General features: G+C 41.4%; 3 protein-coding genes across 4 annotated transcripts; 2 read left to right on the top strand and 1 right to left on the bottom strand.

Annotated features, from left to right (window-relative positions):
• Positions 1-1295: 1295 nt before the first annotated feature.
• On the bottom strand, positions 1296-10574 carry si:ch211-241b2.5 (uncharacterized). Its single transcript, XM_049021015.1, has 8 exons — positions 10441-10574; positions 9753-9812; positions 9001-9351; positions 8334-8606; positions 6324-6437; positions 5474-5539; positions 3390-3519; positions 1296-2195 (listed from the first exon to the last, which is right to left on the bottom strand). The coding sequence occupies exons 2-8, from the start codon at positions 9799-9801 to the stop codon at positions 1706-1708; spliced, it is 1473 nt and encodes a 490-aa protein (XP_048876972.1). The 5' UTR covers positions 9802-9812; positions 10441-10574; the 3' UTR covers positions 1296-1705.
• Positions 10575-16091: 5517 nt separating this feature from the next.
• plgrkt (plasminogen receptor, C-terminal lysine transmembrane protein) lies at positions 16092-22965 on the top strand. 2 transcript variants are annotated; one of them, XM_049019506.1, is made up of 5 exons: positions 16092-16231; positions 17150-17236; positions 21101-21231; positions 21656-21765; positions 22200-22965. In XM_049019506.1, the coding sequence occupies exons 2-5, from the start codon at positions 17156-17158 to the stop codon at positions 22319-22321; spliced, it is 444 nt and encodes a 147-aa protein (XP_048875463.1). In that variant the 5' UTR covers positions 16092-16231; positions 17150-17155; the 3' UTR covers positions 22322-22965. The 2 variants fall into 2 exon arrangements, with proteins under 2 accessions (XP_048875463.1, XP_048875464.1); XM_049019507.1 differs by lacking the exon at positions 16092-16231 and adding an exon at positions 16559-16854.
• A 127-nt stretch (positions 22966-23092) lies between these two features.
• On the top strand, positions 23093-25628 carry rln1 (relaxin 1). The gene is made up of 2 exons (XM_049019505.1): positions 23093-23699; positions 24878-25628. The coding sequence occupies exons 1-2, from the start codon at positions 23444-23446 to the stop codon at positions 25210-25212; spliced, it is 591 nt and encodes a 196-aa protein (XP_048875462.1). The 5' UTR covers positions 23093-23443; the 3' UTR covers positions 25213-25628.
• The last annotated feature ends 14 nt before the right edge of the window (positions 25629-25642 follow it).

The raw sequence follows: 25642 nt of genomic DNA, 5'->3' as shown, positions 1-25642 counted from the left end.
GGAGTAAAATTTTTATACAGCTGTAGGCTATAGTGCCTCTTCAATCATCTTTAACCCCAGTTGCTCCAGGGTCCGGTTGACCCAGCTATCTGATCATTACCTGTAGATCGTTTTGGACTGAAGGTTCCGCGTGAGACCCTGTCCAGAATAAGCTTGGACGTCTGCAACTGTGCTTTGTAGGTAAGTCGCATCTCACCAGCTAAACAGCAGTGACCTTGGCAGCAGGCTGGTAGGTTACTGGGAAATACACAGTGACACGAATGAAGGAACTTAACACAGAAGCGCTATAGTTACTTGATTAATAGGATACAGCTACGTTTCTTCTCCCTAACTGGCTCGCACACATTCCTCCTATAATCCCCCAAGGTGATTCCAGCCAAATAGGTTTTTTTGTACTTTGGCACAAGCTGAAAATAACAAAAATCAAGATTAGAAAAATAAAAATATTCATTCATTTATGAACACTATTTATTAGTTACTACAGACTTCATATATTAATTCACACAGCTGTTCATTCAGTAATGCAATGCAGGTCAAGTGTTTTCAAGGATTCAACAGTCCGACATGCGTCTGAATCTATATCATGTTGAATCTACAGGAGTCATCAAACAAACAGCTTACTACGCTTGCTATAGCCCAGTAGATTCATATCCCCAGTATCAATGTACATGTTTGGCTGATTCATAAGCATCCATAATAGCAATCATTACAATGATTATGAAATAAATTATCGGTAAAGGGAAACTCTGCCATCAGCTACATTACATTCTGCTCCCTTTCCCCAGCTATCGATGACTGATCCCCAGTCTTTTGGCTCCTGCTTTACATTCCCTTATTTCATCAGACACTTTTATCCATAGCAGTAGACGGAAAAGCTGTAGTTCATGTGTTTCAAACCCACAACCTTTGTGTTGCTAGCTTAATGCACTGCTGGTTAAGCTCCAAGAAAGTGTTTTGACTGATTCACTTCTCATTTCCTTGCTGAAAACTGCCTATAGAAATTCTATATACTGCTATTGGAGTATTGCATTTGTCTGGAATGACCCTCAGCTAAAGGCTCCCAATTAGCACTCTACTTACCCAATATATATAATCAACTGGAATATCTGCCTGACTTTTTGTGTGCACAGCTAGGATTACTCTCCTCTCCTTTGCAGCCACATTTTTCTCAGGACTAGTATTTAATGCAGTTTGTGATGTCTCAGTCCAATTTAACAAACCCCGTGCAGGGTGTTTTCACTGCACATCAGTTGCGCACTATTTGTAAGCAGTGAATCTCACGATGTCCATGTAACTCATTTTAGATAATCATAGATACTTTATTGATCCCCGTGGGGAAATTGTCTTTACGCCTCCCTCAACTTGCTCCTTGTAGAGTAAGCTGTCCGCGAAGGGCAGCCACCTGTTGGCGCCCAGGGAGCTGGGGGGGTTAAGGGCCTTGCTCAAGGACCCGCAGACATGGTAAAGCTGGGTTCGAGCTGGGTTAGCCTGGTGAGCCACACGCCCCAATAAGAGCTTCAGTAACAGGACGATGTAAATATATTGATGCTCGAAGTCTGCTTCTCTCATAGTCTTGTGTGTGAAGTGTGTCATACACAGAAAAATGTTTTTGCATTCAGCACTCAGACATGCATGTCAAAGGCACTATGGGAAAGCAAAATTCCACGGCATCCCTTCAGTTCATCAGTTTATCCTTTGCTGACTTTCAGGAGAGTCCTTGGTTTTCAGGTTCCATACTGGGGAGCTGAAGAATGGTCCTGCAGCTCTTTTCCAGAATGCCGCATTGTCCAGGCTGTGCTGTGATCAGGACGCGGCATATCTGCCTGTCCCTCAGAAAGCTGGCCAGGGACTCATCTAGTTCCTTGCTGCCTTCTCTGTACCCGTCCAGGATTAACAGCCCCTCGACTGGCCCTGCCATGAGCGACCGGAGACTCTCAGCTGTGCACTGGCCCCCCAGGTTGAGCTGCGACGTTGCCTCTTGGAAGAGGTCGCCCATTATTCCTTTGCAGGTCACGAGGATCAGCAGCAGGAGGTGTCTGACACCAAAGGGGTCCCACTCAAAGTCACGAGCCCAGATGGAGGCTAAACTGAGAGCCACAGACGATTTTCCACATCCGGTCTCGGTCATCCCTTCCAGGAGCACCGTCTCCTTCACGTCAGGCAGAAGAGAAGCGACTTCGACCGCCACGCCCTCCCTGAAACAATGGCAGTGTAATGCAGTGGTCGCATTCACCCCCCCTACACACCCTTTCACACAGTAACATGACTAAACCGAAATATTTATAATGTACCCAAGGAAAAAAGCACGACTGTACAAAACATAAATGTGAACTGAAAGCCAATTTTAAAGTGATATTACCTGCTTACCTATGCCAGACATGCGCATAAAGCCACAACTGATTTTTTTTAGATTTACATATGAAATATGCAAAATATGATAAATATGCAAAATACTTAACTGTGGGCCCTCAGAAGGGATACTCTGGCAGATTCAGGGGGGGGCACTTTAAAGTGTCCCCAAAATATACTATATAAACAAAAGTACTGGAACACACCACTTAATTATTTGATTCAGGTGTATAAAACCAGGCACCTAGTCATGCAGTCAAGGGTTACAAACATGTATGAAAGAATGAGTCATTCTGGACTCTGGAGCAGTGGAAACACGTTCTGTGGAGTGACGAATCACGCTTCTCTGTCTGGCAGTCTGATGGATGAGTCTGGGTCTGGCGGATGCCAGGAGAACGTAACCTGCCTGCCTGTATTGTGCCAACTGTAAAGTTTGGTAGAGGAGGGATAATGATATGGGGGTGTTTTTCAGGGGTCGGTCTCGGCCCCTTAGTTCCAGTGAAGGGAACTCTTAATGCTTCAGCACACCAAGACATTTTGGATAATTCTATGTTTCCACTTTCATGGGAACAGTTTGTGGAAGGTCCATTCCTGTTCCAGCATGACTGTGCCCCAGTGCACAAAGCAGGGTACATAAAGACTTAAAAAACAAAAGCTCTTCTGGATGAATGGGCAAAAAATCCCACCTACTTCCCAGAAGAGAGGCAGCTGTTATAGCTGCAATCGGGGGACCAACTCCATACTGATGTCTATGAATTTCAAATGGGATGTCAAAAGTTCCTGTGGGTGTAATGGCCTGGTGTCCATATGATCTATGAGGGCTCAACTGGGAAAATTGGGCCCAATATACCATTTTATAGGGAGCCCCGAATTTCTAGTTACTCCTGTGACTGCAGGTATATATCGTTACCTGCCCTATCCTTTGCATCTTCTCTGTCAGTTGGTTTAGAATTATCACAAGCCTGATTAAATCAGAGATTGCTGATAATGGATTAATGGATAGATTAAAGATATTTTAGCGCACTGTGCTTCGGTCATACCTGCTGCGAAGCCTGTGAGGCAGCTCACTGTCACAAAGGGCCCGGAGCTGCCCTTCCTCCGCCTCTGCCAAAAGCCCCCGGTGTCTGTTTTTCAGCACCTTCCTCAGTTCTCCCACTTGTCCTCCTTCCACTGCAAATACAGAATAAACACACATTCTCACAGGGCCAGTGATGAAACGCAAACATCTGCGATGTCAAAAATCATAAATAATGTTCCAGTGGCCTGTTTTTCAGCACGTTAACCATCAGTGGCTGCTCACTGGTGCGTGCTTTAGTCTCTTTTCAGTCTGTCGATCATCTGAGCTCATGTGACGAGATCAACTGGAAGTCACATGCAGTCACATGCTCTGACCAGCTGCTGCAGAACAACTAGTCAGACAAAAATAGCCAGTGCACCACAGAGGGAGCTCTCAAATGTCATGCTACTTGATTTATCTAAGATTTGATATAAAAACACTAATTATTCTGAACATATGACTTTGCAAAATAATGATGGTATTGCATTAGAGGAGTGGCTGTAGTCTTCTGATAAATGCAATTACCCAGTAAAGTTTCAGGATATGCACAAGCAGTTTATAGATGTTTCTGTGATTAGTGAGTAATAAAACGCTTTCCAGAAGTCACACACAACAGGAAAAGAAACTAAGCAACCCTACTTAGTTACAGGAATTTGATCAAAGACACAATTCACAGCAGTTCTAAATATAATGTATTAAATAAAATACAGTACTGTATTAAATGTAGCATTAAATATAGTAAACCGACTTCGAGAAATGGAATTTAATTTCAGGAAGTGAGTTTCTGAGATTTTATTTTGTTGTGCTAGAGGTTCTGCTTTTTTGTGAAAATATAACAGTAAATTATATTTACTGTAAATCATAATTAAAAGTACTGATTACAAGTGATTATTACTGACAAACAGCTATTTAAATGTTCAAGGCTCTTAAGAAATGTATTGAATCAAAGACTAGTAAATATTAATTAGATAGACAATTTTGTTTTAATGATTATGAAATATGTTTGTGACATCTGTGCTTGTTCCTAACAGCTCACTCAACACAATATTACTTGAATAACTTCACTCTAAAAAGACCTAAAAGAAAACATTCAAACACAAAACTGTGCAAAAATCTTAGGCAGTCAAAGGGAACTTCATGATCTTCATGGTGTATTATGGATGTGTCTGTCATAGTGTGTCAGGGTAGCCAATTGAAAACTTCTCCTAAAATCACCCCAGTATTTGCATTTGATTGAGTTAATTAATGAATTGAGATTATGGTAAAATTTAACAAAAACATGGAACGGCTGAGGTGCCCCTGAGGAGATGTTAGGGAATCGAACCGGTGTTCATCTAGCCGTCCAACAAGATATCAGCGACTTGAAGAAGAAATTCTTGTTTATTTTTATGTTACTGTTAATTTGCATATATTCTAATTCTTGGTAACACTTTAATTGTGGGGGGCACAAATATATAATGTAGCCGTACATTCTTAATGTATTAATTAACCAGAAACTAAATGTTAGTCATGATGGTCCATGTATTTTGTGCTGTTAGTATATTTGTTCATGACTTGTACCTTAGTAGTAACTGAGTTACCAAGTTATTTGTGCCTCCTCAAGTAAAGTATTACAGTATTTTTTTGAGCACTTATAAACTTTTACTGGCAGCTTTAAACATTTTCGTTGTCTGCCTAAGTCTTTTGCACAGTACTGTATAACAGGGTTGCTATATTGAATGCTACAGTATGTGTGATGCAATTATATAAATCGAACTGTATGTCATGTTTACTTCCAGTGTTTTGCTTTCAGCATTTATAAAGACTGTTGTGATGCAGTGGCACTATGGAAGCCTGATGCATTTAACTGGTTAACTTCTCCTCCCAGTTTGGTAATGAATGCAGCTCTATGCATGTATATGTTTATCGAACACAGCATTTACGATAAGAGGCATTGTAGCAGTTTCTATTGTTTCGGGAAGAAATATATGTGGCTGGCAAGAAAAAAAACTGGAGAATGAAACCAGTAGTTTTTTCTCACAGGGAAAAATGCGAGTTCATAGCTTTGGGAAAAAAATCAACACTCACGTGCAGCAGCAATGTTTTCTTGAATTAGATACTCATTGTTCCTCACAGCATAATGTTGTTTGTGACCTAAGAAAGAAAACGAAGATATTTAGCTAACAGGCCAGAATTGTTAATGGAATTAATTTCTCAATTCAAACACAAGGACGGCCCCAACATTTAGATGCCTAGATAAAAATAATAGTTTCACTAGGAAGCTTTTGAATCACGTATGAAGCCGGTATGCCCTGCTACCAAGACACAGGACACAGTCACAGGTACACATTCATTCACACGCTACAGGAGGCTGTGGGGGAAATCCACTGCAAGAACATGTGATGCACATGACCAATACCCCAGTGCGTGGCTGCATTCACACTCACTCAGCAACTGAGCCACGGGAAAAGACAGACCCCTGCTTAACCACCGTTCAACCTCAAAAACACCCACGTTATCTCCAAGATTATTTTCATTTCCCTTGATGAATATAGCTACAATAAGGGACGTTTAGCCCAATGTATGACAGTCAGATTTTGCTGATTCATGTTGTTCAGGAAAAGAATTATGTCAATAATGATGAATTCTTAACAAAAATCCAACTTCGGCTTACGCTCACTCATGGAAATGAAACGGCCTCCGTGGGTGACAGACATCCCCACACTTGAACCCAGCCAGCTTTCTCTTTTTAATGACAATGACTTCCAGTGTTAAAACAATTACATAATTCAGTAGACGGCAGCTTTGCAGAATACTTTCCTCTACTTCTACGTCCCTTATTGAACGTCAGACTTTCAGTTCTCAATCAAGTTAAAGGCGCAAAATAAACACACAAGAACAGGGACTCTCAAGGGGATGAACAAGATGAGGACGATACCTTTCTGTCTGTGATATAAGACCAAGGCTACAGCCATTATCACAGCCATAACAAAGACTGCCAGAAACACAAGACCAATTGGGGGTTTTCCTGATAGACTTTCAGGTATTTCCTCTGTGAAGAAAAGACAGGTTATTAAAGTTCACATGAAGGCATTCCTGATTAAAGATTATATAATGAGGGGGAAAAAATCATTACAACTTCTTAAATGTATTTATAGCTGTCAATCATTAACTAGACATTGGCAATAAAGGAAATTTGCAGGTCAAACCCCTCTCTGTATATATAGAGAAATAATGTAAAGTGAACATTCTGGACTTATATGAACAGAATAATAACAATGCTGAGTATAGTGAATTATAATACATGTACACTCCCGGGTGTATGTAATAATAATAGATAGGTTATTGATCCCCGTGGGATCGAAGCCGGGTTCAAACTGGCGATCTTCTGATCACAGGCACACAGGTTTAGCCCACTGTCTCTACCAATATATGTATACAGAAATATTTTCATGTAGTTAAGGTGAATGATGGGAAGTCAGAGCTTTAGGTTATATTAACGTTATTTCTAGATTATATTTTAGTAGCAACAATATCTATCTAAAAACTATGATGGCATTTTAAAAACTACACTTTAATCATCTGTACTACTTTCGTGCTCTAAGTACATAGCATTTAGTTAATAACTAAATATTCAGCTTGATATTGTTCTCATGCAACTAAGAATAATCTTCTGGTCGTTACTCAGTAAAAACTGTTTAAGGATGCAGACATGAGACGGAAATAACCTTGTTATACGCCAAACATTCCTAACATGGTTCACTTCTCTAAACTGGATTAATTTGTACCAAACATGTCTCCATGTGTAGTGACAGGCCTGGGTAAACATTTATCCAGATTCAAATTGTAAAAAAGAAATGCATGATTTTATTTGATTTCAGTACTTCCTGCCGTTTTTAGGGTTTTGCTACTGAATCTACTTAAACTGGGGCATATGACTGTGAGTCCAACACTAAGACAATAGCTGATAACAAAACCACAGGCTATATGATACAAGGAATACAGGGAAAGAACCCAAGTTTTTACCAAACGCAAGGGGAAATGTCTGAGCAGCACCTATTACCATGGAGAGAGCAGCTCTCCCCTGAGATAAGACTCACAAACCCTGCTACACGTTAGAGATTTTTTCTGTGCAATAACAATGAACATTTATACATATCCTGGCACTATTGCACTTTTCTTAATACTCATCTGCACCTTTATTTACATTATTTAGGGTTTTTTTATTTATTGTATTTATTATTGGAGTGAATGTCTGTTTTCATAGCGCTGTTTCATGGGACCATGGGTGCTTTATTTCGTTCCCTTTCATCCCATGTTTTCAAAATGACAATAAACCATCTCGAATCTTCATAAAATTGTCCATCAAGCAACGACAGAATTACATAGAATCAGCCAATCCACAATGACATATGAAGGTAACATCCGTCCATCATTAACCTGGTCCCTACCCCCCAAGGCAGCATCAGGCTTGGTTTATGCTGGGTTACACCCTGGATGTAATTCTAGTCTATTATAGTGCGCATACAAACTATGGGAAATTTAATGACTTTAAAAAGCCTGAACTGTGTCTCAGTTATGATATCACATGATGCAGATATGATGCAATACTAAGGGTGGCACCATCGCTTCGTACTTTCAGGGTCGAGGGGTTGAACCCTGCCTCCACTTTGTGTGTGTAATCATGTATATATGACATCATGCAGACTAAATGTCCTTACAATGTAATAAAAACCTGCCTATTTTGACGATGTGGAAAAATGTTTGGTCCCCAGGAAAGGAAATTCCTGAACCCCTATGGGACGCAGCACAGCCTTCTGCCCCATGCTACTTAGGATGGGTTTCAGATGACCCTAACAAGGGTTGGTTATTATAATATTGAATATTATATCATTCATAACTCGTCAGCGCTCTCCACGGCCATAATCATGAAGATAAACAACCGTACCTGGAATAATAAATGTAGCAGATGGATGTGGCTGTCTTTCCCCCATGATGGTACAGGTGTAGTTGTTGCTGAAGGTTTTTATGGTGACTTGGCTGGTGATGTGGATGAGCTGGGTTGAAGATGTGAAATTGGTGAAACTATCATTCTCAAGTTTTCTGCCTCTCCCGTCCGTCCAAACAACTTTGGCTAGCGGGTAGCCTTCTGTTTGGCAGGACAACTGCACCTCATTTCTCCCAGTACTTCTTATGCTCTTCTTAACTGGCTGATATGTGGCTACAAAGTGACATAAAATGAAAACGCATGTTTGTTGATCCACTTCTACACAGCAACCATTACGTCTGTCCTTTGCACGTCTGTCACGGTCTGGTTCGGATCAGCTACCCAACGTGACAAGCACAGACTACAGAGGAGAGCGGACAACTACCTAAGTCAATTCCCTTGTATGCGTGAGCGAACTCGGCCAATAAATTTAATTCTTATTCTAATATCATTAGGAGCGATGCTTAAAATGCAGATAACTACACCTGCAGTTCTCAGCCAAATGACTGTGTTTAAATATTAATGGATGGCATATGCATGACATAAGAACAAATTCCTTGTATGATTCATACATGGCAAAATCAAGCTGATCTTGATGTATTTCACAATATTTGGCCTCATGACTCACCTTTTACAGTGAGGGTTGTCTGTTTGTAGTCAGCACCCACCATCTCCACAAGACACTGGTATGTACCAGAGTCATTTATTCTCAGTTTGTTGATATTAAGCAGAGCTTTTCCACTCCTTAAGCTATCTTTCAGGAGTTCTACTCTGCCACTGAAGTGTGGGTCTGGGAAGCTGAGGTCCTCCTGCCCGTTCTGTAAGCTGTAGACGCCCAGCGGAGGTCTCGGAAGGATGCGGTGCCAGAATACAGACAAATTAGAGGTTCTGTCCACCGGTGCAAATCTGCACTCCATACTGACAGAACCATCAAATTCTGCCTGGTAGGATGGACTAGCCACTTCCACTGTGAACAGACCTAAGAGGACAGCATGCTTCAGTCAGCAATGTTAGTAACGTTAAATGTGTCAACTCGTACTCTAAAGCAGTGTTTCCCAATCCGGTCCACGGGGACTCACAGACGGTCCACGTTTTTGCTCCTTCCCAGCTCCCTGCTAGATAGCCCACATTTTTGATCAAAAGTAGAGAGCTGGGAGGGAGCAAAAACGTGGACCGTCTGTGAGTCCCTGTGGACCGGATTGGGAAGCACCACACTAAAGAATGCAAATCATTACACATTGTAATATTTATGAATAATGATGCAGGTTCTGCTGTTCTTTCCAAAACTGGAAGGATTACATATTTTACTCAAGTTTCTATAGTACTGTATATTACAGAAGCAGTATTATATCAAAAGAATAAACCAGTATCATAACATACCCTGAATACTTGGCAACAAGACCACTTGTAATAATAAGAGATGGGCCATGTTAATTTCACCTAGAAAAAAAAAACATTTAAATATTAAACATTACTTGAGTTGCTAAAGAATTATATACTGGGAATTCTAACGAAATGTGCAATTTAACAATACAAAAACAATATGAAAATTTCCTTCACTTGAAATATTAAAAATACACACCACCTAAAGCGTAGCATAACATTTTGTTAACGTAGCTAAACAATTAACTAAAGCACTAAATAATAATCATTAGAACACAGGAAGTTTAACACGGAGATTGGAGAGGCACCTTGCATCTTAACCAAACCATCCCCTTCCACATGTAATGCAATATGTAACACTTTCACTACATTGTGGGTAGATGCACCACCTCTACACCCGCTAATTAGTGACCATGACTACATCAGGGCTCCTGCAGGAACTTCTAATTCCAAAATAATAATTATAAATTGTAATGTAAAATTTCACTTGATTTGTCCTAGGTTAATATGAAATTTCAATAACACTTTACCCGAAAGTAAACAAATATTTAGTAGTGGCTCGGTTACTACTGAAGAACAAATCAAGAACAAAAACATTCGCTACTTAGGATGAAAGATGTCATGATTCATTAATGATGAACAAACGGGAGATCAGTATTTCACTTATGTTACTTATTGCCTTTACCTTCAATAGTTCCTGCAGTACTTTCTTCAGTGGCTCCTTCAGTAGTTCACTAAGATTTGCGAAATTAACAGATATAGTAACAAATATGGTAACGACTTGGAATACAAGTTGTATCTTAATTCATTAATGAGGAACAAACATGGCATCAATTTGTAACTAACACTTTTATTAATATACAAGTAACGAGTATATTACTACATTATTTGTGTACCCTCAAGTAGCCTACAGTGTGACCGAAATTTCAATAAAAAGGCTATATGTATGTTTTAAAACACATTGTGAATATGAAAACCGGAAAAAGCTTCAAAAGCGTAATTCACAGGATTCCATCTCAAACTGTCAATCGCGGCACTCAGTAACTAGCGCTTTAATGGCAGAACAGAAACCTTATTAAAATATTCATTACAACAATTCGCCCCTACAGGAATTACATGAAGAAAACGAGGCATGATGCTTCCCATTCAAAAAAATGGTTAATATTTAACGAATTGTTGAAAAAAGCGTTAGATGGTAGGTCTGTGAAACAATGACTGTCCCACTGCCCCTGTTACAGTGTCCGCGTCGCGAAAGTAAGTGCGCTACTGTACCTCACCGGGCGCCGGCCGGGGCTGCCGTCTCAATGCCTGCACTCGGGTTAAATAACAATAATGACACGCAGTACGCAAGCACTTCCTCTTCCAATTAATTCCTGAGCTTGGAAAATACATCCTATCTTGAGGCTTGATTGTGATTTAGGTTTCGAAATCCACCCAACCACCTTATGACCATTTATCGGGTACAGCGAAGCGGGAATGGACTAAGGTTTTCAAATGATATATTCGGTTTAGTGTTTTATATATATTTTATGCTTATATTACGTTACAACAGTATGTTTATGTAGTCTTCCAGCCATTCCAATTCTACAGCACACGAAAATGTTACTACATAATGTGCCAATAAATACGTCGTTGCCTTTATTTGATGTTTCTGCTACTTCGTCGACAATATAAGGTTAAACCAGAAATGACTAGTCACGTTATCTATAACAAATAAAACTGTTCCAGTACGGCTGCATAATAATTCAATTGTGTTTGATGTTTACTATGCAGTTTTGCAGATAAGTAACAGAAAAAACGACCGTACGTTTATCTTTTTTAAAGATCTCATATGCAAGTCAAAGCAATACTAAAGCGTTTAATGTACAACTTTCAGTTTCACATTCTCAAATCACATATAAAGCCATATGTAGTAAATCGTTCCAGGAAAAAGTAGTTCGCGTTTATTTTCATTGCATTAATCTGGAACTAACCAGAAGCTGACTCGTCATTTATGGCTGTAACCGTAAGGTGGCGGATGTGGGAGGATCACCCTGCAGCAATGCGATTCAAGGTAATCAAACCATTTTTGCGTGGTGGTGAGGTTTATCTAGGAAAGGGAGGCACCACGCATAAATCCAAATAAAACCTCTACACAGCTTTTATCCTTTTATCTTGATTAATTAAAAATGATTGTCATGCGCAGATCGTCCTGATCCCCCGTGCCACGCTCCTCTTTGTACCTCGTATGGAATCCCAGTATTCCCAGCTGTTTCGAGTCATATTGAATACTTAGATGTGTATCTAAATCAGCGTCAGATCACGTTTCCCTGGTCCAGTTATTGACGTCGTACCGTGCTCCATGTAGTGCATGTGTTTATTCCGAAAAAATCCTGCGTTCACCCGATTTCCCCCGCTCTTGTGCTGCTTCCCCGCTTCGTGACAAAGACAATTATACAGAACTGAATAATTTCAACTAAAACAAAAACCAAAGTCAAAGGAATAGATGGACAATATACTGTTAAGAAGATTCATCACAGTAGCACCAGACTGCCCATCTACATTTTCCAAACTGCCATTTTTATGGAAAAAGTTGGAAGTAACTGACAGCTAACGTTGGTCTGGAGCCACTTTGTACAGCGATCACGCCATAGCATCTGACCTGTAAAACCTCTGTTATGGATGGTATAGGATGATTATTATTAGTGCTGGTCAGGATCCCAGCTGGTAGTTGGTGGTTTGAGGGGTCTGGAGCCAAGCCCACGCAGAGTAGGACACAAGGCTGGAGTAAAACGATGGGGTGGGATGCCAGTCAATCACAGGCAAGTTCGTCGCCGCCATTAAATATGAGGCGGACGTGTCGTCCTCTCATTTCATAATTATTCGTTTGCCCCCCCCCCCCCCCCCACACACACACACACACACACACACACACATATTTATCATAAAATATTAGTTTTATGCCATTTTTAATGCCCCACATTAAAAATGCTTCTGACGCCCCAAATCACAGGAACTCTCGCTTGAAGGGCAAATCAGTTTTTGTCGTTTTATCCTTTTATTAAAATGCATTCTGATTAGGAGAACACCTGCTTCGTCTCAGACAACGGAACGGCAAACTTTTGATATTTTATGAAAACCGAAAAACTGTTGGGAAAACTATCTTCCATATCCCCGTTCCAATCACACACACACACACACACACACACATTTAAATACACACACACAATTAAGATGATTAATGTGTTCTGAAATTACCCAACATCGTATTTTTCCGTCGGAAGTGACTTATTTTTTGTTCCTACTTTCCCAGAAAAAATCCCTACTAACAGTAATAATCTTGTCTGCATTACTTCCTTGATCTTCTGTCAAGAGGTTCATGCCAAAAATTCTTTGAAATGAGTCTTCAGCTCTACTTCTTACCATTCTTATATACCTATCAGATAGAGATACCAGGAGAAGCCCTAGTGCAAGGAAATATATATCAGTTTCGGACGGGAAGCCACCCATTCAAGGCATGCAGGGAAACCCCGGGATGGGGCGCCAGATCATTACAGTCAGTTTAGCACTGAATCAGTAAACCTACAAGAGGCAATAAAGGTAAACCTAGAAAATATGCAGCTGTAGAAGAGGGTGGAAATTATGTGTCGCTTTTCATGGCAGCGTCAGCTGAAGATGACTTTCCTTTTTGATGCCAGAAAAGATTTATATACCTGCAGGGCTACAGGTGCGTCACGCGCATATGCGGTGGTTTTGCCGAGTTTTCCCCCAGCCTCGTGCCGACGGCGGCAGTAAAATCTAACGAAAGTTCGAGCTGCCCTCTGAAATACTGATTTTCCCAATACGTCCATTTAAAATATTAGATCAATAACATGTCAGACTAGTGGAATGATGTATATGCCTGTAACGTGACCATAAAACAATGACGCACCCTGGACAGATTGGCAGTGTATCTCAGATCTCGTACACATAGGCATCTACAGCCATACACTATACGGGCAATTTAGAGATGAAAGCATGCAAACTCCACAACCCAGAAACATCCATGCATCCATCTATCTTCTAACTTCTTGTCTAGCTGCATATACCCATAGCATAATACCGAAGATCCTGTAAGTGCGATACCACAGTACTACGTAATTCACTAATTTGCGCAATGTCATACTCTGGTATATATGCGGAAGCCAACGTCTGTCCGGAAAGTGTCAGATCGCTTCATAAGCATGCGTAATTTCCCACACAGCTGGACTTCGTTTCCTCTTGTTCTTTATATAGGCTTATGTTTCTTTTCCGTTGCTGTTAAACGAGGATCCAAAGAACGGGTGTCGCTCTTGATCGGGCGTATATGACAATCAGTTTGGTTCGGTTCTCCCATCTTGGTGACTTGAGGCTTGCATGCCCATTCTATAAGGCTCACATTCGTTATGCTGGGGTTAATGCCAGAGGAACTTCGGGACTCTGAAGTTACCGAGACTGAGATCATTGGTGGCATTCACGCACTGTGCGCCTCAGCACTCGGCAGCTTTACGTGGACTGTCACTTTGTGGCTGCGTTTCTTACATAGTGGTTGGACCTACAGTACCGAGACTGCCCTAGTCCCAAACACTTCATTGGTTATATGGGTGATCGAGCTAAGAAACATAGCGTGCAGTGAAAAAAATGACTCGTTGGTAGAACGTATTACTCACATAAACTGAACTCGCATAATTGTCAGTTTCACAATTTGTGTCACCATAGGGCACCAGGACCCTCCAATTTGGTTCCAACTGGTTGTGCTGGTATGAGTTGCTCCACAGACACCCAAGGGTTGGTATTTTACCAATTTATTTTACATAAAAAGTAAAAACACACTTTAAAACGCCAAGGCTAGCCGATGGCATACAAAAACGTCATAAAAATTTAGTCCGTTCAGGGCCCACTGTCAGATCAGCGGGGCCAGGCGATGTCCGTGCAACAGATGATCCCCACAAGCCCGGTTCCGTCCGCCCCAGCCTATAAGGGTGACAAACACAAGGCGAGCAAACAGATTCTACCACAGCACGACCCACAATCGCCGTATAGGGATACCGAGGGTATCGCGACAAAGGCACACTACCGCACACTTATCACCCCCACAGGGCACCGCAATAATCACACACACACACACAAATCGAAACACCCGTACACACCCACTACAAACGACACCATATCACGGTATCCACTACAGGGAGGATTGGTAACCTGGTTTCGAACACCCGCCACTATATCAGCCTAAACCAGACCCCAGATCCGACGCCGACCCGATATTTGGCTCTGTCCAAGCGAACAGAGTTTCCACTTAACTCGCTGCGGGGGGGAATGCCCAGTTACTCTCCCCCGCTCCGGCGTCCCAGCGACTCCTCCCCCGACAGAGCGTCTCGAGACGCGATCGCCACTCGGGGTGCTCCGCTCTCCAGTATCGGCTCCCCTGTCCACTCTCCGGTGCGTCTTCTCCCGATGCCTCGTCCGGTGTTTCTTCTGTCCTTTCCCTGGTGCACCTTCTTCCGGTCTCGCCTCCGGGTCTCTGCTGTCCACTCCCTGGTGCGCCTTTTTCCGGTCTCTCCTCCGGGTCTCTTGTCCTAACTTCCAGGGTGCCTTTTCTGTAATGCGATCCTCCCCCTTCACTTTCCCAACCAATCCCAACCATTGTTCCAGCGCCGCAATTGTCAAGGCAATTAATTAGTCCCGCGATCCCGGCTGACGTACCAAAGGCACAAGGATATAAACAAAACCCACATGCCCATAATACCCACGTGACATTTGTAAAGCAGACCAGTTTATGGTCTACACCTGCCCCTCATGCAGGGTTGTTAGCTTTGGTCAGCGGACTGTACCTTGTTAATAGTCTGTAGGACTTGAACACTACCCCATCCATCCATTTTATGTAACTGCATGTCCTATATTCGGGGTTGCGGGTCTGGAGCCTATCCCGGAGGCTACGGGCGCAAGGCAGCAAACAACCCAGGATGGGACACCAACCCATCCCAGGGCACAATCACACACACCATTCACTCATGATGATAATTTACTCATAGGTAATTTCAAAATATAAATTAAATACATTAAAAAAGGCAGAAATCTCTATACTGATTTTGAAGACGCCTGAAATAGTTGAAGTACACGATAAACAAGTGAGCACATTTATTTCAGATCACTGGTGTGATAGAAAAGCTTGCAGATTTTTGAAAGAAAAGAAATTACCGAAAGACAACTTTTCTGTAAGATGCAACTTAACTCCAAAACCATATCAAGATTGTAGATTTTAAACACAGTTGAAAACAAACTGCTATATATACACCGTGCTGAACGAGGAAACAGCGCCTGGTTTAAAGCCCCGCCCACCGTGACCCAGGAACCCCCCATAGCAACCTGCAAGTCCGTGTAATCGATTATCGATACGGCCTGTTCTCGGATACAGAGCGTTTGTTTCAACGGTTCCTTAGGAAACATATTTTTTCAATAACTAAGAAAACCAAAAGGTACGTTATTACCCACAAATTAAATTATCGTAAATATAGGTAAGAACTCAGTTAGGTTACTGATATAGTGCTGATGTCTTTCTGTCATTTACACAGACGGCCTGTGCACAAAGAGCAGAAATATCACATTTTGTCGTTGTATTGCTATCTTTACAGCTAACTAGCTAGCGGTTTAGTAGGGACACAGCATTGGTGTATATATTAGGCGGATTTTATAGGCATTTATCTCAATGTGAAACTGTCACTTTAACAGTCCTAGCAGCAACGGCGACCCAGTTGTCTGTACAGAATTTAAAGTTTAACTCCTTTATTTGACCTCACTAGTTATGCACCGATTAGCCGTTTTGCTGTCAAGGTCCACCATTAGTTCTCTCTTCACTCTTCTACTTTTGTCTTTTGTTGAGACAAGTCCAACATTGATGCCAAGTTCAAAACTGTAGCCCGGTGTCAGGAAGTAGTTTTAGGTGCAGAAAAAAGTAATTCGGGGAATCTAGGTGTTTCGTTTGTGTTAGCCTTCGAATTGTCATCTTTCCCCTTGTCAAACGATTGTGTTCCTTGATGCATTTGAGAGGCTGAAGAAACAAACGGACCAATACAGCGCCAATACTAAAACCCCCATTAATGTAATTATTTTAGAAGCATGACCCCAAAGAACACCGACCATTATGGAAAAAGATCACAGTTGCTTTTAATTTGGAGGTTTATAGATGGACAGTTGACTGTATTCCTAGTTCTGGCTTATTCATTTAAATTTTCTGAGACTTTGCATTACCTATAGCATTCTGGACGGTGCAAGATACTGAACCGTGGGCAATATAGGAAAACTAAATGTTTGTGTTATTGTATTACACTGGCAGTGATTTTGTTTGAATTATGTCAGATTGATCTGTGCAATTTTTCTTTTTTTCAATTCTGAAGAGAACAATGGGATTCCTCATGTCTAAATCCATGGACCAGAGTATGAAAAAACAGCAGGAGTTTATGCTGCTCAATGGTAGACTTCAGGTAAGAAGCCTGAAATGTGCTGAAATGTATATGATCAGTCCGCATTCATTAATGGTCATTAATGGTAATACAATCTACAGGTGTCCAGGCAACACTAAATTAATTTTAGTATACCTTTTGTGAAAAATTATAGGTATAGATTTACCAAGGCTGGTGAAAAGTTTCATTTTATATTTAAAGATACAGTGTGAATTATTTTGTGACTCTAGATGCTTGTGGATTATTAGATTGCCAGTTTACGTAAATGCACATGTGAGTCTGAAATTGTATCCTTACTGCAGCTATGTTGGCAGGGAAAAAATATTAATTAAGGATTTTACTCTACTGCCTCTGCGGCTTCCTCCACTGGTTAAACCGCTTCATATCAGTCTGCTGATGACATCCTCCTCCTTTTTAGCTACCTTAGTGAAATTTGTAATATTCTGTTCAAAATAATTCAAAGAAATCCAAGTGAAGAAGCTTTAATGGTCCAACAGCCTCAGGGCCAGAATCAATCATCCATCCATCCATCCATCCATCCATCCATCCATGCCATTAATCTAGTACGGAGTCTAAGTGACTCTGGAGCCTGTTGCAGTAGCGTTAGGGCTAAAAAGGCTGTGATCGGGCTCACATACTGTGGGGGAATTTAGAGGCACCAGTTACCTTTTAGCAGTGTTTTCCAACCCAGTCCTCGGGGACCCCGAACAGTCCACGTTTTTGCTCCCAGCCAATCAGGAACATCGAATACCTGGTACACGTGCACTAGGAGCTGAGAGGAAGCAAAAACGTGGACTGTCCTGAGTCCCCGAAGACTGGGTTGGGAAATGCTGGTTTATAGCATGTTTCTTGGAGGGTGTGATGCCCTAGCTAAGCACAGAGAGCCCATGCTGCGCATTATCCACTTGTGACACAGACGGAATTAGTTTTGCTTTATGCTTCCTTATGCATTCATTAAAGTTGTAACTTGCATGGATCTTCTGAAAGCAACTAATCCAATCCGTTAATCATGTGTAGCTGTCATTCCTAATAAAGTTACAAGCTTTAAATCTTGTATTGGAGTTACACTTGTTGAAGAAGGAGGGAGAAAAAGAAAGGGAGACGTTTGCAAACAAGCTTGCTGTTAGAATTTTATCTTTGATTAATAAGGAAATGTATATCCTGTTAACTTTGTGTCCAGTTAATTGCACACTGGCTACAATATTGGAATGAGGATTGCAGAAAAAAAATCTAATTATGTACAGGAGTCTAGATGATGCAGTATTCAAGGTATGGTTTTCATAGTTGTCATTCTTAATTAGACTGACATTTCTGCCTCACTCATTATTTGTTTCATTGCTGTTGCAATTATCAATACCTGGATAATGGATAAAATATCTGCTTTGTCTTTGCTTGGCTGGATCGTGAGTAAAATGTGAGTTTTATCAGAAGTTTTAGACAGTGCTACTCTGTACCAAACAAAAGATATTTCCTCATTTTGTGGGTTGTGCATTTTTGATTTATCTTTGCCCGTGAGACACTTACCACTGATAATCTATATTACATCGCTGCTCTCGAGGCAGAGAACCTGACAGACTTATTAAATGCCTCTAAGGTGTTGCTCCACTTTTCTTCCTTTCCTCCATAAATCGAGCAAATAATGATTAATACTTTTTGGTCCCTTTTATAAGCCCTGCTTCACGTGTCAGTGGTGCTTTGCTGAGGTCATACTGTATGTGTGAGTCAGGCTGTTTTTAAATCCTGATGATTATCTTTATTCATGAGATCAGCAAAGACACTAAAATGTAATGGATATGGCTCTGTGACATGTATAAGAACTTTACATTATAAACATGATTTTAGAAAGATAATGTTCCGCTGATAAAGTCAGCGCCTTCTGCTCCCAATTTGGACTGAAATTTCTGATGTTGTGATGTGGCCAGTGGTTAATCTTTAGCATCAATGAGCATAATTAAAATTAATTTGACGTTTTTAAATGGCCCTGGTTGCGTATGCCAGCCAGCCCCCTCTCACATTACCCTGTCACACAAACTGCTTTTGGGGACATTTTCTTTCAGTTCGCATCAGTCAAAGTCCAATCATTGTCAGCTATTTGCCTGAATGAGATCCCATCTCGACAGCACTTTGGAGAGGCGGTGCGCTTAACACCAGCCCTCTGCAGTGTCAGTGGTGGGACCGAGACTGACGCATCCCGCGGATACGTCTGGGCACAGTGCCGCGTGATGGCATATTAATGCACCCTCTTAGGGGCTCTTGAAAATTGTATGGTGTGCAGAGTGCCCTCGCATCGGCTTCTATGGGTTTCGTCAGCAGTCAGCAAGCGAACGGCCATCATCCACTGACAACCGGGAAAAAAGATCCACTTGCAGTGCAAAGTGAAATGTGGTGATGATGGGTAATTTCTGTTATTAATGAAAAATACACTCTTAAACTTGAAGAATAATTGTCATATTTGTTGTTCGTCACTAATGAAAATAACTTAAAACACTGGTCTGTAATACAATATACACTAAATTAATAAAACATTAGATATGTATTCTTCAGCTTTATTAATTCTGCCCCAGTCTTTGTGTATTATACAAGTTATCAGGCACCTTTGCATATCACATCTTGCGAAAAGTAGAGCATGTTTACAGATGCGATGTAGCAGAGGTCTGCAGGAAGCAGGGGCTGGTTCATCCATGGAAATGGGGGCCAGCTGACCTTTGTATTGTGTGAATTATGGACTGACATCCACGCTGTACCTCTACTTTTTGCTCTGTACTTTCCTGGGGTGGATTTCTTTCAATCTTTGACTGATAGGTACCCACTGGAAGAGTCTGCTTGGTGACCTTTGACCTTCCCAGAAACATAGTTGTTGCATCTTTGACACCAGCCATTTGCATAAGGCTCATTTGCATGCATGCCTGGCTAGAGTTTTATTTTCACTTTCTTAACCGTTATTCATTTTTTTAACCTTTCTACGTCATATTTCTTCACACGCTTTGTACCTGGGACACACCTCGATAACCGAAGACCTGTGAGACAATGTGCCGGTTAATGCATTCTCTTACTTACGAGAATGATGGATGAACCGTCCGAACCTTAAATGATAAACAGGAAACTCGCTTAACAAAAGCCCACTTGAACTTTCACTGGTTCATTAAAAATGAGCAAAAACATCTAAATGTCTGAATATGACCAGGGTGTGTGACCCCAGGACTCCATCCCAACTTCTCACAGCGAGGAATGACTATTTAATCACAAATACAAGAATGAAGGATGTCTTTCCACTAACTTGTGCATGTGGCTGTTAACTTCTACTATAGAACTGACTCACGTTGTAATAAATTAGCACTATGTAAGGACATATATTTGGAAACACTAGTGGAACACAATTCCTCTTTTAAAAAGTATATTTAAGTTTTATATCACAGCAATAATTCTCGCAGTATAATCATAGGTCAAATAAACAAAAGATTGTTTGAAAGGCATCACTTTACCGTTGATTTGTGTTCAATATTACTGCAACAAGCTTGACACATCAGCAAAGGCTGTGAAAGATAAGATACAGCATTAGCTCTTCGTGTGCGATAATTCACAGGTGCTATAAGGCACATGGTCATTTGAATGTATATTGGTATCATCCCTTTATACAAGGTTCCTGCGTCAATATAAATGCCTTAGGATGTATGTAGCTGCACAGCTCTGTCTTCCTAATCTCTTTAAAAGATGGCATGATTTCTTCTGGTATTTGAACAAATGTTGTTCATAAAAGAGGTATTAAGGTCTTTGTTAACTTGTTAGATTACAGAGATCTGTGATAAAGTAAGATTCTGAAATCTCGCTTTAGTGGTTCTTCTGTTTGGGAAGTTTTGAGGTGATGCACGACGTGTTTTATTCCAGCTGGAACGCCAGATTCTGATGCAGAACCAGATGAGAGAGAGGCAGATGGCCATGCAGATCGCCTGGTCCAGGGAATTCCTCAAGTACTATGGCAGTTTCTTTGGCCTTGCTGCCTTTGGCCTCTCCGTCGGGTGAGCACATCAAATAGTGGGAAAGATCAAAATGTGTGCGGTACAGCTAACACAGATTATGAAACTTCTGCAAAATACAAATAAATATTTTAATAATGACTCTCAAGTCTGTGGTTTGTACCTACAGTACGTTTAATGGATGAGATTCTATATCATGCCTTCATAAGGCGCGCTGAGGTAGAGTTAAGATGGTCTTAATATTGGCCAGATAATTGATAATTATCTGGCTGCGTCTCCGTCCCGATGTTAGCGGATATGGGATCTTTTACTGTACCACGTCATTCAGCGTTACCTGCTTTGTTCATCTCTTTCCTGTCCAGATGATGTGCCGTTCATACTTCCGAATAAAATGGTTACATACACAACAGTGCGTCGTAGGTTTGCTGCATAGACATGCTGTAAGGTATCCGCCTCTTGTCCGCAGTGCCATGAAGCGGAAGAGGCCTGGTTTCTTCGTCCCGATTATTCCGCTGAGCTTCATCTTGGCCTACCAGCTGGACATGGCCTACGGAACCCTGCTGCAGCGCATGAAGAGTGAGTGCAGGGATATGTAACCTACTGCATGTCAGCAAGTAATGCAACTACGAAAAGTGTATAATCTCTAAAATCTCACTAACAGACATGTGTGATGGTCATTCTATGGCTTCCAGAATGTTGAAGGATCTAATGCTGAAGATCCTTCATCGGTTGACCCCTTCCCTCGCTCTCTGACTCCAGTTAGCCCCAAGAAATAGTGTAATATTATTGTGCCTTAAAGTTATGGGCAGGAAATAATCTTGTTTGGGTCATTTTATATAGTTTCCATTAGTCTCCATTACCTGTTGTTTCATTGTACACTGACCATATCCCCAGAGAAAGTACTGGCAGTTTTAAACTACCTTAAGCAGTAGGTCTGTTACTCTGGTTTCAGATGAGTTCTTTGTATACTTGAGGATAAAGGATGTTCGAGCCTCCATGTATCTTTCCAGGTGAAGCGGAGGACATTATGGTGACAGAGCATGACCGCTTGGAGCTTCCGCATGGAACGCCCACCTTTGAGGCCATCGAGAAAGCCCGGAGAGCCCAAAGCACCTTCTTCCTGGAGAAGTGAGCTGCTCACAGACGTCGCCAGCTCTCCCGTGGGTTTGCGATCAGGCAGAATGTCGGGAACCACGTAACACTAACTTATTCGTAATTATGGACGTGTACATTTCTCATCGTCTCTGTGTCAGAGGCGGCATTGGGGGGTTCAGTGTCACCCTGGGAAATAAATAAAAGCTGAGCTGCCCATCTTTCTGTCATCAGCATCCATGGAATACACAGTCTGTCAGTCCGAACCAGCAGGAGTCATCCTTCATACTCATCTGCTCATTTACTTTTTTCACTAGTGTCTACCTAAAAATTGATGTATATGTATTTTAAAATTTGTACAATGAATCAGTCCAATCTGTCATTTGTCAGTTTTGTTATCATAACAACCCCCCCCCCCCCCCCCAATATATACTGACGTTGAACTTTTTTGAAGAGCACGTATTAATTTTATTTTTTTTAATTATTGTGGCCAAACTTCATGCAGGTGTTAATGGTTTCTGAGATGATCCCAGTAAATCACTTCATGCTATAGGCATGTATGTATGCGATGTAAAAGAGTGTTTTGAACCAGTAATGATGCGCATGTCTTGCTCTTATTATGTGAATTACGTTGAGATTTGCCTGGAGCTTTACATGTCAAGTAAAATTGTCTTTGAGACTTAAGCAAGAGTGAAGTGTCACATGTCTTTATAAGATACTTTTTTTTAAGGACTTAAGCACAAAACTGAAATCCGAGTATTGCAAGAATTCCTCGTCGTCGGGTAGCAGCAATACTATGAATATGAAATAAATATACTGACGTAAACCCAATTTTAACTCCATACGTCATTTTACACTTTTTTCTATTAGAAACCTATATTGTATATGGTAAGTAAACGTGTTCCACTGTAATTAGTAAATGCTGATGGTAATGCAAGGCGGTTCTTGTTCAAGTTCAGATGGGGGCATTTTTGAAGTGGTCATTAAAGAGGAGGCGGGGGTTCCGGTCATTTTTACACCAGGCTAAAGTGACTCACGGGACTGCGAATGAAGACCTATATAAGGTGCTGAGTATAGCGGAGGGAAGACGGAGCAGCCAAAGCGCGGTATTTACACGATAAGGTCTTTCATTTCTGTAGGCCTATAGAGCTGGAAAACTTGCATGCAAATCAAGTATAATTGCACTGCACCGCATCTGACTCTAAGACAGGACACAAGTATCCCTGAAGTAGGAACCATGCAGAGGTTCATGTCTATGATTCTCCTGAGTCTGTGCCTGAGCAGCGGCGCGCAGGCTGCCGGCGGCGGGGCTCTGCTTCCAGGCTACGGGGTGAAGCTGTGCGGACGGGAGTTTATCAGAGCCGTGATATTCACCTGCGGAGGGTCCCGGTGGAGACGCACGGGCGCCGGCGGCGGGGGTAAGCGCGGAGCCGCCTTAGGAGCAGCAGGAGAAGGAGCTAAAACCCTCCCCTTTATTTGACTAATAACGAAAAAAACTAATAATATTATTTAAGTAATATGACTAGAATTTTTGAACCTGAACTTTCTTTTAATAAAATGTTATCTAAGGACATATGGTAAATTATACCAATTCACCCATCCATTCGTCCATGCCTGTCCGTGTTCGCCGTTATTTCTTTCAAAAATTATGAAACGCGAAAAAGGTCATAAATGATCGCGTGGTTTCGAAACTACATAAAATACTAATTAAACGATTGAGTATAAGTAAGCGGATTACTGACACGTGGAACAATTGTGCTGCTACACAGTAATTCATTATGGCCATGTTATATAAAACTTGCTTATGGATTTCCGTAGAAATACTTTAATATTAAAGTCACCTTTACTTATACAAAATCCGGTGTTATGAAAATCTGTGTCGAGAAAACCGAAAGCAGTAATGGAGAAATTTGCCAGCAATTTTCCCCTAAAATAAACAGCGAGATTTTGTTTTTCGAAATTCACCATCTTAAGTGAGATCTGCAAAACTGATAATTAATATTATATTGATGGTATTATTATTGCTGTGTTTTAATTGTATGATTGCAATTTGTGTGTGTGTGTGTGTGTGTGTATTAGGTGACACCACTCTGCACTCTCTCACCCTCCCATGCTATCTCCATAATATCCCGATATCCTGATGAAAGTTTGTAATATACGTGTGTGTGTATCTGTGTGTAAAAATGTGCGGCCAAATCAGAGGATTAATCAACAGGAGCTTAATTAATATGAAATGATGAAGGAGCCCAAACGTTTTCAAAGTGAGAGGTTTGGTGCTGGACAGTGATTTGTTCTATGTATCTGTATACTTGGGGAAGGTTTTGCCATTTGTCTTGTTTTCCAGTTCGGTTTTGAATGCTGGATCGGTGGGTTTTGTTATTGAATGACCTCCCAGTAAGCAGGGAGATAGAGATGGTGGAATACTACAGTACAGAAATTCTGTTAATGACTTTTTGCCAGAAATGTTGAATAGGAGGGCAGAGCCAGGTGGAGTGATAATAGGTATAGTGTTTGATAGTTGGATACTTGCATGCATACTTCATTAATAGTTCATCCAGCTAATCAATGAAACTTTTACATTTTTTGCTCTCTGTAGCTCCCTTCCCGGAGAGACCATACGGTGAGCCATCAGACACTGAAGGGACCCCACCCTGGCCTCAGGCCGTATCGGTGGAGCACCCAAATAGGCCACCCTTCTCCCTCCTGGATGTTCTCAATGGGCTGGGAATCTCAAATGACCGTGAGCCCGAGGGAGCACTGGACTCAAACGAGATTGGTGTGAGCGGCTGGCAGGCTGAGATCGGCCAAGCGAGGAGCCGCGGTACACCCTGGGCGTACCCTAACAGACGGAAAAGGAACTTTTCCTTGGGCTTGGCGGGGGTGTGCTGCAACCTGGGCTGTACCAAAAATGACATCGGCCGTTTGTGCTGAAGCGGGACATGATGGCGCGGTGGGACCCTGTGCCAGGAAGCCATTCTTACGCTCTCAATATCATTCATTCTTCTTCAGGGAAGATTGTAGTATTAATCCAATGTCTTCAGAATGTATCCAATTTAGACATTTTTTTTGTTTAGTTAACAAATATCAAATGAACAACTGTAATTCTTCAGTTGTAATTTATAGTATAAATATCAAATGTATTATTAAGACATCGGAGTGTCAGAGAGCTGAAGCACCCCTCCTCTTCTGTACAGACGAATAAAAACCTTTGTCCTGTAAAGCCTGCCACATTGTGTCTGGATGACTAATGTCACACTGCCTTGGGGAGCGTCTGAACGAATTACGATGAGTAAGCAAACCCAAAATGATGATAAATGTAAACATTTATGATTATTAAATATCAACAAGAAAAGGCTCCTGA

The sequence above is a fragment of the Brienomyrus brachyistius genome, chromosome 7 (assembly GCF_023856365.1).
Source record: "Brienomyrus brachyistius isolate T26 chromosome 7, BBRACH_0.4, whole genome shotgun sequence".
In the NCBI taxonomy this organism is placed as follows: domain Eukaryota; kingdom Metazoa; phylum Chordata; class Actinopteri; order Osteoglossiformes; family Mormyridae; genus Brienomyrus; species Brienomyrus brachyistius.
The sequence above is the reverse complement of the archived record's forward strand: the minus strand, read 5'-3'. Positions and strand labels throughout refer to the sequence as shown.